The sequence below is a fragment of the Budorcas taxicolor genome, chromosome 5 (assembly GCF_023091745.1).
Source record: "Budorcas taxicolor isolate Tak-1 chromosome 5, Takin1.1, whole genome shotgun sequence".
Taxonomy (NCBI): Eukaryota; Metazoa; Chordata; class Mammalia; order Artiodactyla; family Bovidae; genus Budorcas; species Budorcas taxicolor.
Window position 1 is genome coordinate 10,771,812 of NC_068914.1, and position 17,856 is coordinate 10,789,667.

General features: G+C 54.2%; 1 protein-coding gene across 1 annotated transcript in view; it reads left to right on the forward strand.

The window, feature by feature from the left end:
- Nucleotides 1-9,475, forward strand: part of ZCCHC24 (zinc finger CCHC-type containing 24) — a 65,892-nt gene extending 56,417 nt beyond the window's left edge. The window contains exon 4 of the mRNA XM_052639531.1: nucleotides 5,351-9,475. Coding sequence (XP_052495491.1) covers nucleotides 5,351-5,464 — 114 coding nt within the window. The 3' untranslated portion in view covers nucleotides 5,465-9,475. The remainder of the gene's footprint in view (nucleotides 1-5,350) is intronic.
- Nucleotides 9,476-17,856: the final 8,381 nt, after the last annotated feature.

Below are 17,856 nucleotides of genomic sequence, written 5' to 3' on the forward strand. Positions count from 1 at the left end.
GGCACAGGGAAAGGGAAGCCAGAGGGTGGGGGAGGCTCCCCGAGGCAGTAGTGTCAGGCTAAGCTCTGAAGGGGCCGTGGAGGGTTGGCAGACCAAGGGGACTAGACTGGCATGGGGGTGGCAGAGAGCAGCGTGCGTGTCTGGTGAGGGGAGAGCATGTGCAAGGTGGAGAGGATAGGAGAGCGGAGGAGGGAAGCTGGAGGGAGTTTGGAGGGAGGGGCTGGCTCAGAGACTGTGACCCAGAATTTGGTCTTTGTCCTACTAGGAGGTCTGGGAGCTGTCCAGGAGCGCTCTCGTGGCTGAACTATTCTGTGATTTTGTGACTCTTGTGCAGGCCTCCATTGTCGCTGGGTTTCCATGGTTCCCGGCACCCACCCTGTGGCTCCCAGGCAAATAGATGGGAAGCTGGCCGCACAGCCCAGTGGATGAGGGACTCCTTAGTGCAGGGGCCTGGTCCATGGCCTAATGACACTGAGGGAGACACTGAGGCCCTGGGGCGCCAACGCAGGCTCGGTGACCCGGTAGCTGGGGCGCAGGACACATGGCATGCGCATGTTTTGGAGCACATCAAGGATGGGGCTGAAGGCAAGCAGGGTACAGAAGCCTCAGCATCCAGGCTCCCGAGGTCTTCCTGGCAATTCCTAAGCAGGTCTGGGACCCCAGTCCAGAAGCACCTCCCATAACGTCCGACCATCAGCACACGCGCCCAGGGCCCTGGGGCGGCCAGTGCCGTCAGAGGGGTCCCTTCTTTCCCTCGCTGGACACACTCCGTTAAGGACTGCTTGACTGGTCTGTGTAGGTTCTAAAGGAAGACGAAGGTCAGGGCGCTGCCAGGAGCTTCCTCTCCAACCCAAGGGATGGGGTTCCATTAGACAGGGTTACCTACTACTGTTCAGAGAATTCCTGGCTTGAGTCACAGGTGTGGCCGTACTCTGGGTGCCATTTGCTGAGCCCCTGTACACCCTTCCCGTGTGCTCTGCCTGCAGACCAGGTGTCCTGTTCATCCTGCTTCGCTGGGAGTGAACGTGCAATCTTGAGAAGTCATGCGGCCTTTCCAAGGCCCCCACATAGACGTGGGGCCTTGGAATTGAATTTGCACCTGTCTTTGGAGCCTGGTCCTGAGGCCAAGGCAGGCCTAGCACTGCCCTCCTTGAACTGGGTGGCCTGGAGCACACCCCTGGGCTCCCAGCGCAGGAGGGAGGAGGCCAGGCTGCAGGTGAGCCTCAGCCACTGGAGACTCGGGAAGATCCTGACAGCAGTGTGCAGTGGCCAGGCACTCCTCTGCGTGTTTTATCCCTTTATCCTCTCAGCCATCCCAGGAGGTCAGCTCTATTGTTTCCCCATCTTACAGAGCAGGAAACTGAGGCAAAGGGCATAAGTGACTCACCCAAGCTCAGTAGAGAAGGTGAAACTCATGAAGGGCAGGGCTAGCCCAGAACACCTGCAGGGGACAGGTGGAGGGGAGGGGTGGGGGAGCAGCAAGTGCAGGTCAGGCCGGCTGGCTGGGGCAAGAGTTGGGGATAGGCCAGTTCCTGCCAGAACTCAGATGTATGGTGCCGGAGTCTGTGCTGGCGGTCTGGGAGGCTCAGGCCCGGTGACTCTCACGGCCCGTGACCGTGAGAGGGGTCCGGTTCATGCACCCAAGTCCACCGGGCCCCAACTCCCTGAAGTGGCTCCAGCCTCCTTGACCCCGCCCCTGTATTGCCTTAGCACCCCTTCCAAGAGGCCAGGGCTGTGCCGCCATTCCCCCAGGCTGGCAGCAGCTTCATCCGTTTCATTGTCTCCAACCTGAAAGCTCAGTGCAAGCACCGCCTCCCTGATCACCATCTGCAGACCAGTCTCCGGACCAAACGCAGGAGAATCTTCTGAGCGTGTGTGGCTCTGCTCTTCCCTCTCCCAGTCGTTCTGTGCTTGTTTGTTGAGCACCTACTGTGTGCAACAGGGAGACTGAGACCCAGAGAGAAGAAGGGACTTGAGTGAGGTCATTCAGCCAGTCAAGGGGGCCTGGGACCCCAGTCTGCCCTTGCTTTACTCCCCAATCTCCGGTCACAGGGAAGTGGCAAGCTGGGGGCAGGACAGAGGGGGTGATGGCCCTGCCAGGCCCCCCAGCAGTCAGGAGCCTTTGAAGAACTGAGAGGAGGGGCTCGGAGCATCTGTCCCCCCCGACTGCCCCCGCCCCCTGCAGTGGAGAGGGGCTGCTTTATTTCCCCTGCTCCCTGAGCTCTGACCTGTCGGTGTCCATCTCTTGAGAACTCTCCACTTCCCCTCTCCCTGCTCCCCACTACATCTGTTTCCCGTCAGACTCCAGCTGTGGCTTCCCCCTGCCGGCCCTGCCCTCCAGGAGAAGAAAACAAGAATGGGCTTTGCCTCCCTGCGGGGGGTGGGGGTGGCCCTGGGGTGATCAGTCCCAGCTGCTGACTGTTTTCCCTCTGTGGAGGGGAGTTGCCTTGACAGCTTCCCCACCTCCTCCACCCAGCGCCTGGGCAGGACTGAGCCAGGACCCATGGAGGGAAGGGGCACTGACAGGTCACAGCCAAGGAGCGGGAATGGCCAGGATGTTGCAAGTGGGTTTCCCCAGGGGTTCAGCTGGTTCCCCTGTTCTCAGCCTGCCCCCTTCTACATAACAATAGCAATGATGCACAGTATTAATACTAGTAGAAAGTTTGCTTTTTATGTACTAGGCACTGTTCTAGTAACCTTGCATATATTAACTTATTTACTCTTCACAACAACCCTATCAAGTTAGGTACCCTTATTGAAAGTGAAAGTGATGCCACTCAGTTGTGTCCAACCCTTTGCGACCCCATGGACTGTAGCCTACCAGGCTCCTCTGTCCATGGGATTTTCCAGGCAATAGTCCTGGAGTGGATTGCCATTTCCTTCTCCAAGGGGTCTTCCCAACCCAGGGACTGAACCCAGGTCGCCCGCATTATACACAGACCCTTTACCGTCTGAGCCACCAGGGAAGTCAGGCACCCTTATTGGCCTATTGTATAGGTGAGAAAGGGGACTTCCTGGTGGCTCAGTGGTAAAGAACCCACCTGCCAATGCAGGAGGTGTGGGTTCAGTCCCTGGATCAGGAAGATCCCCTGGAGAAGGAAATGGCGACCCACTCCAGTGTTCTTGCCTGGGAAATCCCGTGGACAGAGGAGCCTGCTGGGCTACAGTCCATGGGTCACAAAAGAATCAGACACAACTTAGAGATTAAACAACAAAAGAAATGGAAAAAATTGAGGTACAGAGAGGTTAAGTGACTTTTGAGAGGTCATACAGCTCATAGGTAGTGTGAGCCCAAGTCTGACATGAAGACAAACTTTTTCTCCTCTCCCCTGGGCAAGAAAGCTGGTCATCTAGAAGTTTCTTGAGGTGAAGCCAAGGCCCCTGGCCTGTTTCTATGTCTTCTAGGCCTAGAAGCGCGGAAATGACTTTTTATGACCCTACATCAGGACCCTGCCCACCCACAGTCCGTCACCTCCCAGAGCCCTCTGACTTGTCCGCTCCCTACCTGCTCTGAGTGTCAGCTGCAGGCCAGGCACTGCATAATTGTCCAGACAAGCTGATGTGCTCCTTTTGAGCAGTCTGCAGCCTGCCCGGGGGCAGCGTTCACACTCAGCTTCCCTCCAGGACCATCCTGGGTCCTGGTCACGGGCACCAAGGCTCCCTGGGCCCACACCAGCCTGCAGTTCCTGCCCCTCTCCTTGGCATGTGGCTGCCGTCTGGCCCTGACCAGCTTCCTTTGAGTCCCCTCCAAGTCCTGTACAGGGAACCTCGCTACAGGTAGGGGTTCTGGGCTGGGGCTACAGCTGCCAGCCAAGCAAATGTCTGCTTAATAGCCTCCATGTGTTTTCCAGAGAAACAAGCTAGCTTTTGAGAATACCAGAGGGAGCAAGGAAGCGCCCCGTGTAACAGAAATGTGCTCTTACATGCTGAACACCCCTCAGTTTACAAACATCTAGACACCTGACTCCTCCCTGTAAACAAGCTGCAAAAATGGCCCATTTAACAGATGTGGAAACTGAGGTTCTGTGAGGTCACACTGTGAGTGAGCAGCATCAGAGGTCTGACAAGTCACCTCCTCTCTCTGGACATTAGTCTTCCATAAACAGGGCAGGCCCCGGGGTGTGGGATGAATCAAAACACTGGCTACTGACCTCATAGAGCTAAGGGCTTGCTTGCCCCAAGCCTGAAATGCCATGACCCCATCCAGGTTAAACTCCATGTTTAAATTGGAGGGCGGTTGCTTTGCAATGTTGTGTTGATTTCCGCTGTGCAGCAGCAGGAATCAGCTATGTGTATACACAGACCCACTCCCTCTGGGGCCTCCCTCCCACGGCCTGCTGCCCCACTTCTCTAGCTCATCACAGAGCACCAAGCTGAGCTCCCTGCGTTATGCAGCAGCTTCCCACTAGCTGACTGTTTTACACTCGGCCGTGCATATATGTTAGCGCCACTCTCAGTTCACCCTACCCTGCTGTGTTCACAAGCCCATTCTCTGTATCTGCATCTCTATTCCTGCCCTGCAAATAGGTGCATTTTTCTAGATTCCATATACATATGTTAACATATGATACTTGTTTTTCTCTTCCTGACTTGCTTCACTCTATAACAGGCTCTAGGTTCATCCACCTCACTTCAACTGACTCAGACTCATTCCTTTTTGTGGCTGAACTCGAGTCTTTTTTTCTTTTGTTTTGCCGTACCACATGGTTTGCAGGATCTTAATTCCCCCACCAGACATTGACCCTGGGCCCCCTTAGGGAAAGCGCTGAATCCTAACCCCTGGACCACCAGAGAATGCCCTAAACTCCCCTTGAGTCTTGAGGCCACAGGAGCAGGTGTGGGGTGACAAGTGGCTTGGGAAGAAGCAGTGTGTGCTGGGAAGCAGGGGATGTAGCTTGGGTCTCCCTGGAGCTGGGCCTCCATTTCTTCAGCTGGATCACGTCTGTGCACCATCTGTGAGCTTCAGATGGTGGCGGCTCAGAGAGTGCTGGCTGGGCGTGGGGTGTTGGGAGGTGGTGGGCAAAGTGGTGTCTAGACCTGGGGCTCTGGGTACAAGACGCCCTCCCACAGCCCTGCTCCCAGCTCAAGGCCTCGGCCTGTGCCCTTCAGTTCATAGGACACGTGTGTTACCTGCAGCAGGCGAGAGGCAGGAAGGGTCCTGGGCGCTTTGGGAAGCAACCTCTGATTGCAGGCTCATGTGCCCTCTCTCTGCGCCCTCCCTGTCCCTGTCACCCTCCTCCTGTCTGCCTGCCCTCTCTCCACATCTGTCTCACTCCCCCTACTTTGGTGTTTCTTTCTCCCCACCCCCTCCTCCCTACCCTTGGGCTCGCTTCCTCCTTCCTCTCTGCAGAGACCCCTGGAGAAGCCCGACGGCCTGGATGTGTCCGACCAGAGCAAGGAGCACCCCCAGCATCTGTGTGAGAAGTGCAAGGTGTTGGGCTACTACTGCCGGCGCGTGCAGTGACCTGGCCGCCGGCCTTGCCGCCCACCCGCCCGCCCGCCAGAGAAGACGCCCGCCACCCCTGCGTGTCCCCTGCGCGTGTGCGGGGGTGTCCTCGCAGGCTGACCAGTCTAGGGGGGTGGCCTCTTAGATTCTCGGCTCATGTATGTTGACAGTGTTACTGATGTCGCTGTGTGCCCCCAGAAGGCTGAGTCTCTGAGACTCCCTACAGTGGATGTGGGTCTGTGTGAAGGGGTCGGGGCGAGCAGAGGTCGGCACACAGGACCTCACAGAGTCCTTAGTGTCCCCCGCAGGCTCTCCTCTGAGACTCCCTTTGGGCTGAGCAGCCTTGTATTGGCCACGAGTGCACTAAATTTACTGTGAATCCTGGAGCCTGCAGGGGACTGTCTCCCTGAGACCAGCCAGGCCGCCTTCTCCCACCCAGAACCTTCCAGTTCGCCCTGTGTGAAAAGCCACTCTTGCAAAGCCCCAGTTTTCCAAGTCAGCACTCATGGTGAGCTGACACCTGTTCCAGCAGCTGCTGGGGAGTGGGCACTTCTGCCCCCTGCCACTTTGAGCCCTAAATCTGACCGCCTCTAATGTCACTGGCATGGCACCTGGGTGCTGCACCCCACCCCCCACAAGCCCAGGGGTCAGGGACAGGGAGGCGCCGAATGTTGCAGAGTGTTCCAAGGTGTGACCTGGTGGGTGTCAGGCCACGCCTCCACCGCTCACCCACGCCACATACTTCCCCTATTGCTTAGATTTTGTTTGTCCCGTTCCCTTCCCTCCCTCTTCCCCTCCCACCCTTGCTGGGGGGCCACCCTCGGATGGAGGTTGTAGAACCCGGCAGTGAAGCCACTCTGGCAGGAAGTACACAGGCCTGGAAGACCCAAGTCCCAGGTTCTAATACGGGCCCCGCCAGTGATGCCCTATGGAGTCTTGGGAAGGAGTCTCATCTCTCCGTTTCCCCACTCATCCCGTGAGAGGATGACAGCAGAGAGGTGTTCTGAGGTCCTGGGGTTCGTCCTGGCTGCACACCGTCTCCTAGAGCAGAGAGCTTTATTTGGAGAGGGTTTCCAGGCCCTGTAAACCCACTATCCTGTATGCCACGGGAGCCAGTCAGTCACTTAATAAGTCATGTGGAAGGACCTCGGTCCTTCCCTGTTTGCTCCTGAAACCCCAGCTCTTCCTGTTGTCCCCTACCTTGCAAACATGAAGAAGTGTCCCCCCCTTACATAGGCAACCCCAGTACAAGCTACAGAACCTCTCATTTACAAAGCCGGGTTGATGATTCCTACCTCCCCAGGGGACGGGGAGGCTTCTTGGCGCTCACACTGGCCAGGGCCATGCTGTCCCAGCTAGCGGGAAGGATCACCTTCCCAGCGAGAAGCCCTATTTTTATTGTTATGTTGCCCTTCCTTTCTCCTGGGGGGTAGCTGGCTTGTCAGAGCTGAGTCACTTGATTTTTGCCCCAACATTATGCCTCTGTGGGGGGGAAAAAAAAAATCAGACCATGAAATGGGCCTGAAATTCAGTGTTTACCACAGCTCAAGGACACCCAACCTGTGTCCGGTTGCCTTTTGTTCTCAAATGAAAATGCTTTGTACAACTGAGGAGTTACAGCGAAGTGTTTATCAGGGGTCCAGGGAGTGAGACGAAGAGATGGAGTGAGTGTGTGTGCAGCCAGAGGGCTGCAGGGCAGGTTTGTGGGGGAGGCCATGCCCTCTGAGCACTTAAGAAGAGAGTATTTGCTCCAGCCTGAGCCCCATAGCCGCCTCCTTCCGGCCACAGGGATAGAGTGCAGGTCCCTGGCCGTGAACATGCGCAGGGCCCGCCCCTGAGGAGGCCCTCCCGGCTGCTCCCTGCCTGCTCCATGGTGTCAAGGTGAGCCAGTCACCCTGGCCCAGGGCTCTCCTTCCTAGAGGGGAAGCTGTTACTGTCAGTCAGACTAGTGCCCTGCTAACGAGAACATTTGTTTCTGTGGACGTTGCGCTGGTCTCTGCTGTGTGGACCGGGCTCAACACTTCCAGGGACCTGGCCCCATGGGGGGACCTTGGTCTCAGAGTGCCTGGGCTGCAGCTGTGCCCCCACCCTAGAAAGAACCCAGGCTCCAGACCCCTGGAGGCCAGGGCGTTCCACAGGTCAAGAGGGGAAGGGATATCACCCCAAACTGACCTTTCCAGTGGGCTTGTCCAGCTGGCAGCCGCTGCACCCCACCATCTCTACAGAGCCGGCCAGCGGGGGCTGGGCCTTCCCTTGAGGCTGCCCTTCTGCACCACCCCCTCCGGTAGTGTTTGGCTGAATTGGGGAGCTCTCTCGGCTCAGCGAGAACCACTGCTGTCCAGGCTGGTGCTGTAAGAATTAAGTGCTCAGAGGGCCTGGGTGCCCAGGAGACAAGAAAGTGTGTGGTTGTAGTACATTCAAAAGGGACAATCGCTTGCAGTTAGTAGGTCTAGTGATCCAGTTGGGAGATAACCGTGTTTACCCAATATGAAGTATTCAATAGTTCTACTTGTGAATTTGTATTTATTTTGAGTTATACTTGACACAGAATTCCTTTTTTTTTTTTTTAAAGAAAAAAATACTATGTGTGTATTTTGAAACGAAAATTCATGGATGTTAAAATTTCTGCATGGTTTCCAATTTTTCTCACAACACTGAATTTGTTACCTTCTCCCGAAAACTTCACAGTGATTTTTGTCTGTATATATTTGAAGGCTTTTTTTAAGAAAAAAAAAGAAAAAGAAAAATATGATTGCTTGATTTTTGAGGTTAAACAAAAAGAGAGGCATTTTCAAAACTTCAGAGCTTTCAGGAGGGCAATAGAATGTCAAAGGAAGATTTCTGGAAGTAGTTTTTGCAAACCTTCTGGTTGAGCTGCAAGAAAATATTTATAGTGAGAACTTTTCTCTTTTTCCTGTTTTTTTTTTTTTTTTGGTTTGGTTTTTGTTTGTTTTTTTCTTTTTACTATGCTTTGGTCTGTAAAAAGTCTGCAACTGAATTACATTAAGAAGGAAATATTGTCTACATAGAATATTATATGAAGTTGGTACATAATTCTGATGAGGAAAAAAAAAATCTTTGCAATTCTTTAAGCCATATTATTGTTATTCTCTGTTGTTTTCCTTGGATGAAAATATCAGTATTAGGTAACCAGCATATTATTCAAGTGCTTAGACTTATTCATGTGTTCCTGTCCTGTATTTATACATATGTGTATTTGGGAAAGTATTACTTTTTGTAAGGGAAGCTATTATTAGATACTTAGTGAAAAAGGGAATGGTGAACCCTTTGAGCCTCTTCAGCTGAGGATAGCACAGCATTAGAATCCATTCTTTTGCACCTTCTTAGTATTATCTTGTTATCATGGTTATTAATCTTGTGGGGGGCGGAAGTGAGCCAGGTTAGGAGAAGGCGACATGTGACTACGTAGCCTCTCCATAAGCCGGCCAGCTCCAAAGATGGCCTCCTTGGGCTGGTCCAGGGCCCCCAGTCAGCAGGGCCCAGGGAGGGAAGAGGAAGCAGGAGGGGGATTTCTCCAACCTCCCTCTTTGGAGCTTTGCCGTCTGAGCCATCCCTCAGGGCCCTGCGCTCTTTGAACTTGGATTTGCCACCCAGAGCCCTGAGACCTGCCCTCCAGCATCTAACGGACTTGAATCTACTTGGAACAAATATTAAATCCAGCATCACTACACCATAGCCCAGAGTGACAACTAACCCTGACGTTTGGGAGGCGTCCGGTCTTAGAGAGCTCACCGCTCTCTGTTGTCAACTTCACCGTTCAACCTCCTCCACTCCTGTGTGGTGACCCTGTCGGTGTCTGTATCTGTTAATATGTGTGTGTCCGGCTAAAAAGACAAACAGAACCCGCGGGCCAGCTCGGAGGGTGCGTGGAGAAGCCTCCCAACCTCTCCTGAGGGCTGCCCTTGGGATGGCATTCCGTCGTGTGCCTTATTCCTGGAGAATCTGTATACGGCCTGCCTATAGAGATATAGCCTTTTCATGCTCTATTAAAAGAACTTTTAAAAGCAAGAGAGGCTCCTGGGTTTCCTTGTCTACACAGAGCATCAGTGGGGAGCTGGACATTTTCACAGACGCAGGAGGCCATGGGGGTGGGGGGCCTTGGGGCTGCCCCTCTGGTCTCTGGGTGTCTGGGATGTCTTGTCTCACCTTATCTCTACCCCGAGCATTCACCTTCTCCCAGTCCCTCTGTCCCCAAGCAGACATTCTCCGGGGCGAGGGCCCTTCCCAGGCAGGGCCCCAGACTGGGCGAGATTGTCGGCACATTAGGTCACGGCTCGCTCTGCAGCGGGGCTCCCGGTGACCATATATAGGAGTGAATCTTCCTCAGAGACGGCAGCCCCGGGCCTGTGCTGCAGCTCCCATTTGGCCTTCTCTCCAAGCCCAGGATTGGGGCCTCAGATGCTGAGTATCCCACAGTGAGCAGACTCAAGTGTCCGGGACCTCCTGGAAAGTCCCTGGGAGGGGAAACAGAGGGCCCTTCTTCTGAACAAAGACCAGGCTGGGCTGTCTCGACATGGGGCTCTCACCGAGGGCCACGGCTCACAGAGCCTGGAGCCACAGCCGAGTGAGCCTTAAGGAGCCACCTGCATACGGAGCCCCTCCGCTCGGGGTCAGCGGCTTGTGGTTCTCAGCCTGACTGCTCACCAGCATCACCTGCGGAAGGCTTGGTCCCACCCCATGGATGCTGAGACACGGACTTGGGTTCCCTGACGTTCTTAGAGTCCCTCGTCAGTCCCACATGCACGCTTGAGAAGCACCAGGCTTGGCAATGGGCATTATGGTCCCATGGGGCTGACGGGGATGGGAATGAGGAGACCATGGGCAAGGAGCTACGCCTCCTCGCAGGCCACCACATCCTCAGCTCCGTGCACTTGCTGCTAAGAATACACCGCCTGGGGTGTGGTGGGAAGTGGGTGGTAGGGGAGACTAGAAGTCCAGGTTGTTATGTGGAATTTTTAAATTTTGGCAACTAGTTTCCGACATGTCTATGGGCCAGTCCATGCCTCCAGACTGCAGCCTCTGAGATGGGGCAGAGAAAACAAGATGTAACTCCTTGGGATCAGGAAACACAGATGGGGAAGTGTGGGGAACAGGCAGGAACAGAGGTCCCTGACTCCAGAAACAGGATCCCTTGCCTTCTTTGGGGTGCACAGTGAATCCTGAAATCTATCAAGCCCTTTCCCTTTTTTGGCGCAAAGGAAGAATTCACTTTTGGGTGCCTGGCCTCAGGCTTTGTGAAATGACGGCAGGGCAGATGGGCGTCACTGCAGCCCAGCAGTGAGCGGAGAGGGGATCCAGTCCAGAAGAGTGGGCGGGGAAGAGAATAAACCCCCAAATGAGGGCCTCTCCACCTGCAGCCCAGGGAGGGCTGCGCTCCCGGTGCAGGTCTGAGGACTCGGAGCCTGTCCATCTCAGTGGCCCTGTGCCCCGTGTCGTCGTGCTGGCTTCCAGATCAGTCCTGTCTCCCACAGCTGGGTGACGCTGAGCAGCTGCCCTGGCCTCTCTGAGCCGTGGCTTCCATGGGGATGTTGTGCGGGTAAGTCAGCCCAGCTTGGCAGCAGGGTGGTGGGTAGGGGGCCAGCACCGTGGATTGCTTGCTCCCACTGTCTGTGGCTCAGGCCAAAGGTCACACAGGGTGTCCACGGGGACACCAGGCCTCCAACCCAGGAAGCTGGTTCTCTTGTTCACTTGCCGAGCGACCCCGTCCTGGGCCTGAGGAGTCAAGTCTAAAACTCAATTTTCTGCCCTATGTGTCCTGTGCACGCGCCCGTTGTTTTGCTTTGTTTTCTGTGGAAAGAAAACAAATCCAAGGCAAGCACAGCCTGCATTTCGACATCTCCTGGAGCCGTGGAAACCAGTAATTCCCCTGGACAGGAAGGATTTCCGGTTAGACTTAATGTCCACGTCCAGAAGCAGCTGGCGGCCGAGAGTAGAGAGAGCGGAATCCACAGCAGAAAGGGGCGTCAGTGGACCCAAATGGGAGGGCCCAGCTCTGACCCACCCCTGCCTCTCTCCCCTTGGTGTCCTCTGCCACCCTCACACCCCTAGTTGAGGCCTCCAGAGAAAAGGGCTCACTCAAGATCACTTGGGCGACAGAGCAGAATTTGAACCCTGAGGTATCACTGCCTGGTGCAGTGTTTCAGAGGCAGAGCCGGGGCTCAGCCCCGAGCAGCGTGCTGCGGCCACAGCTGCAGAGGTGGGCGAGGAGGGCTCCAGGGCAGAGGTGGTTTGGGGAGCGGGCAGCTCCAGCCCATGAAGGCCTTGGTGTAAGACACCAGACACAGGGAAGGGAAACCAGCCAGTTCCCCAGCGTGGAGTTGATGGAGAATATGTGCTCAACCACCCCACCACCACCACCTCAGCACCAAAGGCCTTGGGGGCTCAGGGGGCCCTCGTGGGGCCCAGACAAGGCTCCTAGCACCACCCTCTTCTTGAAACACAAGCGTGGGGCCCCCGTGTCTATATCTACGAGCTGGGGCACGCGGGACCGACCGCAGGCTTCAGAGGGTGCTCTGTGCCGAGGGCTCCTCCTCTCGCTGGCTCCTGCTGGCATGCGCTTCTGCCCTGGGCCCTGGCCTCAGGCACACGCCTCTCCTGTCCCTCGGGGCTCATATGTGCTCCTAACGGTCAAGGCAGGAGCCAGGGCAGAGAACAGTACAGCAGGTGGGGAAACTGAGGCCTGGGGAAGGCTGCGATGCCCCAGACTGGCAGACGGGTCCTTCCATCTCCATGCCGTGTGCTTTTTCTGATTCCAGCCAGAGACTCCAAGTGCCTTTCCCCCAGCGTGCTCAGGCCTTCAGCAAACGACTAGGGGTGAGCCAGGGCTGGGCCCCGTGATGACCTGGGTGGGGAGTCAGGTCCTGCCTGCTCCCAGACAACTGGACCCCAGCTCCCCACAACCTAAGGTCAGGCATCCAAAGGCCACCCCAGCTGCTCCCTGGCCTGCCTCCCGCATAGTGTTCGGAGGGGAGATGGGGCAAGAGAAGCTGACATGGAGGCGGTGACGACGGGGGAAGGGCTCCCGCAGCCGGAGGCAGGCGTTTGGTTGTTCCTGGAACTCTGGCTGGAGCCAGGAACAGCCTGTCCTCGGGCACAAAGGCCCCTCCTCACACCTCTCCACATTTCTGCAGAACGGTTAGAGGCTTGGGCTCGTGGTTCCCCATCTCTCTCTCACACACACACGTTCACATACCTCTTTGTACTTGCTTGCACTAACACATATCCACACACTGACACATGTGCACTCACACACTCTCAGACACACTTACACACACATACCACAAACATGCATGGCTGCAGCCCATTGGGAGTACTGAGGGGGTAGGGAGCCCCGAGGGCAGCCCCTCTCCCTGACTCCTGTTAGCCAAGGGTCACTTTTAGAGAGGAGGAAACTCCCGGCCAGAGGGCCATGGACTTCATGTGACTCTGCCACCTTCCCCACAGGCTGTACCTCCCTGCCATGAGCCAGAGGGTCTCTGGAACCACCCAGTGGGTGAGAGAAGTCAAGCTCCAAACACAGGTCCAACACACTGACCGTAGCCTGTCCTTGTACTGAGAACAGTGGAGCGAAGTCATGTCTTGTCAGGTGTGATGAGGGCCCTGTGAAAAGTGGCCTGTGATGAGGGTTGTGCAAAAAGTGACCTCATCTGTTAGACACGCGTGTTGAAGGTGAAGCGAGACAGAGCCCAGGCTTTGGCTTTGTTCTCAAATAATCCAGAATATAGATGGGGGTTGCTGAAGCGAGGCCAGCAAAATGGGGACCACGCCTGAAGTAGGGGTCCGGGGCCCTACACGCCCTACTCCACGTCCCACTCCTGGGCGGGAGGTGAGCTCAGGGCAGCTGGACCAAGGAGGTGCGTGGGCCTCGTGGGGGCAGGGCCTCCAGACCTGTCCCTGCCCTCATGCAGCCCCATCCCCCACCGTCTGTGCAGCTGCAGCGCTGGTGTGGCCTGGCTCACCACAGGGTGAAGTGTGGAATGAATGAGTGAGGTCTGCCCAACATCCACGTGCCAGCTGCTGGGCTGCATGATCGGCACATGCATCGTCAGTCTTGGTCTTTCCCACGGCTCCGTGGGCACGGTGCTAGCATGAGCCCCAGTTCACAGAAGAGGAAGCCAAGGTCCAGACAGGTTGACAGACTTGTCCAAGATCATACAGCTGATGACAGCAGAGCCTCTGCCTGTGCCCCTTCCCAGGCCCTCCTCCCATCTCTCAGCCCAGGGCTATGTCAGGTCCAGGGTTTAGTCCCTGCCTCTGGCAGCTGTGCCACCACCCAAGACAGCCAGGCGTGGGGCCGGCCTGCCTCAGCCCCCAGGTCTCTGGGCCCCTTACACCTCACATGAGCCCGTCAGCCTTCCTGGGGTAGTCTGGAGCCAATAACTAGCTGGTGCAGCTGCTGCGGTGGTTACTGCACACCTGGGCAGAAGCTGGAACTCAAGCCAAGCCACGCAACACAGAACACAACCCCCACGAGGTCTCCACCCCCTTCCAGCCCTCTTGAAAACCTCCCTGGGGGCCTCTTTCCCAGTTGCAAGGGGGGCCCTGCTGCTACCTCCACTACCTCCAGGAGAGCCAGGCCAGCAACCTGTCCCTTCTCTCCTTGCACGATCATCCATCTGGCCCTCCCCTGCACCCCCTTCTCAGCCCTCCCCTGCCCCCACCTCAACCCTCCCCCCGCTGGAGCCCTGTCTTCATGCCCATTCCCCTCCCACAGGCTCCCTCTTGGTCCTGGAAGTGAAGGTCCACGCCAAGCCCTCCATGCTGGGAGCTGAGTAGCATCCTCCTCGCCCACCTGCTCAACAGCCCCCTTCCTCTGGTCACCCCCGGAGGTCAGGGCCCAACCGCTGCCGCCCCTCTGCACCCAGCTACTGCAGCCTGTGGGGCAATTTGGGATCCAGATCCTGCCTTGCATGTCCGGGATTGTGGTACCTGCTGTGGCTTCCATTTCAGCACCCCTCAGTTCATCCTGGCAAGGACTCTGGGGTCAGACGACCAGACACAGAACTGCAGCTTCACTATTCATTAGCTGTCGTCCGGAGCTGAGCGAGTTGCCTCCCCCACCCCAAACCCCAGGTTCCTCTCTTGTAAAATGGAACTGATACTGCCTGTCCCCCAGCTGAGGGTCATTGTCATGATTAAACACCTGGGATATGCTTAAGCATTTTTAAGCTGCTGCGGGGGTGACAGTTCTCTCGGTCTGTGCTGCCCTTGAAATGCCGTCCTCTCCCCACCCCTCATGATTCCCTCTCTGTCTTTTGCCTCCTATTATACCTCTCAGCACCTTGAACCAGGCCTTCTGAAAATTTTATACCAACCAGGCGGCAGATGAGGCTTTGCCCCAGGACAGGATGTGAGTCTATCTGGTTCTTGGACTGTAGCCCCTCCCCGCACCCTCCCCAGACACCCACACCCTGTTCAGCTCTGACTGGGCTTCTGCCTGAGTTTCCCCCTTGTGCTGCAGCAAGTGACTTTGCCTAGCACATAACTGGTCTTCCTCTCTCTGGAAACCCGACCCATCCTGACCCCACAGTGGACACTGCTTCAAACAGCTTGGCCCAGATCTCTTTCCCTCAATATCCTTGGCAGCTCAAAATTCGCCCCCTTTCCTCTTGCAGGAATCGGCTGGTCCCCTGCTGCCCCCTTGTGGTTAAGTCTGAGAACTGCGACTTCCTGCAGGCGGCAAGTCTGCACAGGGGTCAAAAGGGGATTTATCATTTTGCTCTCAAATCCGAGATGAGTCCTGACCACTACAGCACAGTTCTACCCAGGCCTCATGCAACTTTGCTTCAGTAAAACTGTCAGGTGGTAATATCTGAGTTTTCCTTCTTGATTATAAAAATAATAGATACACAATGTGGAATGGAAAGAACACAAAAATAGGAGGATGTGAAATTCTTAGCAGCCTAATTTCCTCCAGAGACACCACTGTCGAGTTTGGCCCTAACCTTCCCCAGACTTTTTGCTTGTAAAAATATTTGTATCTGTAATGTACACACACACACACACACACACACACACACACGGTTATATTTGACATGCTGTCCCATAACCTGCCTTGTTCTCACCATCACCTTTCCCTGCTAGCACAGAAATCTGCTTCATTTGACTGACAGCTGATTGCACTCTTTTGTTAGGTGATGTGTTTATCAATTTCCTATTGAACAGCATGGGCATTTTTGTTTTTAAAAGTCAATTTTTTTTTCTTAATTTCCTTTTTGTTTGGTACAGTAGGAGGATCTAGGGTCAGGACTTTTATCTAAAATAAATAAAGAGCTCTTACAACTCAATGGTAAAAAGACAAATAATCCAACTTAAAAATCAACAAATATCTGAATAGACATTTCTTCAAAGAATATGTCCAAAGGGTCCATAAACAGATGAGAAGATGCTCAACATCATTAGTCATTCAGTTCAGTTCAGTTCAGTTGCTCAGTCGTGTCCGACTCTTTGTGACCACATGAATCGCAGCACGCCAGGCCTCCCTGTCCATCACCAACTCCCGGAGTTCACCCAAACCCATGTCCATCGAGTCGGTGATGCCATCCAGCCATCTCATCCTCTGTCGTCCCCTTCTCCTCCTGCCCCCAATCCCTCCTGGCATCAGAGTCTTTTCCAATGAGTCAACTCTTCGCATGAGGTGGCCAAAGTACTGGAGTTTCAGCTTTAGCATCAGTCCTTCCAATGAACACCCAGGACTGATCTCCTTCAGAATGGACTGGTTGGATCTCCTTGCAGTCCAAGGGACTCTCAGGAGTCTTCTCCAACACCACAGTTCAAAAGCATCAATTCTTCGGCGCTCAGCTCTCTTCACAGTCCAACTCTCACATCCATACATGACCACTGGAAAAACCATAGCCTTGATTAGACGGACCTTTGTTGGCAAAGTAATGTCTCTGCTTTTGAATATGCTATCTAGGTTGGTCATAACTTTCCTTCCAAGGAGTAAGCGTCTTTTAATTTCATGGCTGCAGTCACCATCTGCGGTGATTTTGGAGCCCCAAAATATTAGTCATTGGGAGTATGCAAATCAAAACCTCAATGAAATACTACTTTGACATCAAGACCCAGAAAGATGAATAATAAAAAGTGCTGGTGAGGCCATGGAGAAATCAAAATGCTTATGCATTGCTTGTGAGAATATAAAATTTTCTAGCCACTCTGGAAAACAGTTTGATGGTCCTCAAAATCTTAAACATGAAGTTGCCATTAAGGCTAGCAATTCTGACACATATATAAAGTAGTACAATATTATTTACAGGTAATCTGTGATAAATTAAGCTACATATTGTAAATCCTAGAGAAACCACTGAAAATGCAAAGTGAAGAATTAAGTCTGAGCCGTCCATAGTGGAGGTGAAGTGAAATCATTTGGGAGGAAAAACTCAATCCTAAAGGAGGTGAGGAGGGGACAAAGGTGAAACAAATAGAAGGGAGGTCAGTGTAAATCTAACTATATCGATAATCAAGTTGAATATAAGTGGCCTAAACTTTTAATTGAATGGCAGAGTTTGTCAGATTAGATAAGAGAGCGATGCCACCACTTACAAGTTCCTTGTCTTTTAACTCTTCCCTCCATTACCCTGTTTGTGACACTGTAACCATTGTTTCTTGCCACCTGAAGTTATATTAACCTTTATTAGCCGAGGGGCTCCCCTGGTGGGTCAGGCATTAAAGAATCTGCCTGCATTGCAGGAGACCCGGGTTCTATCCTGGGTCGGGAAGATACCCTGGAGAAGGAAATGGCAACTCATTCCAGTATTCTTGCCTGGAGAATCTCACGGGACTGAGGAGCCTGGAGGGCTACAGTCCATTGGGTGGGAAAGAGTAGAACATGACTGAGCAACACACACACACACACACACACACACACACACACACGATCAGTAGAGGGCACTAGAGAGACACTTTGGTAGGTAAACCCATGAGCGGTTAACACCTTTTTGTATTAAACTTTCCGTGTTAGAATCACTGTGTTGTTTCAGTATTCTGTCTGGACCCTGACCAACGCGTTGACACTGGCGGTGATCCTAGGAGATAACCCTACAAAGATGGTAGTTAGAGATGTGCTTGGCTGTGCCCCTGGGCTTGAAGGCATGGCTGAACAATAGGAAGTGGAATGATGGTGATGCATGGCATGCAGTGACACCACAGAGCTGTCACCTGCGGTTAAGTGACGAGAGAGGCACGTGCTTTGGGAAGCCAGGTGGCTACACACACGATGGTTATGGCAGTATCCATGACCATAAGGACCACACTGTGCAGAGAATTATTCTGAGCACGCTTGATTGTTTACCAAAAGAAAATGACAAGCAGGTCCTTTAATTCTCGGCTTATGTTAAGGTCTGAGAACCAGAAAGCTTCCATGACAACTCGAAAACATCTTTCATTTC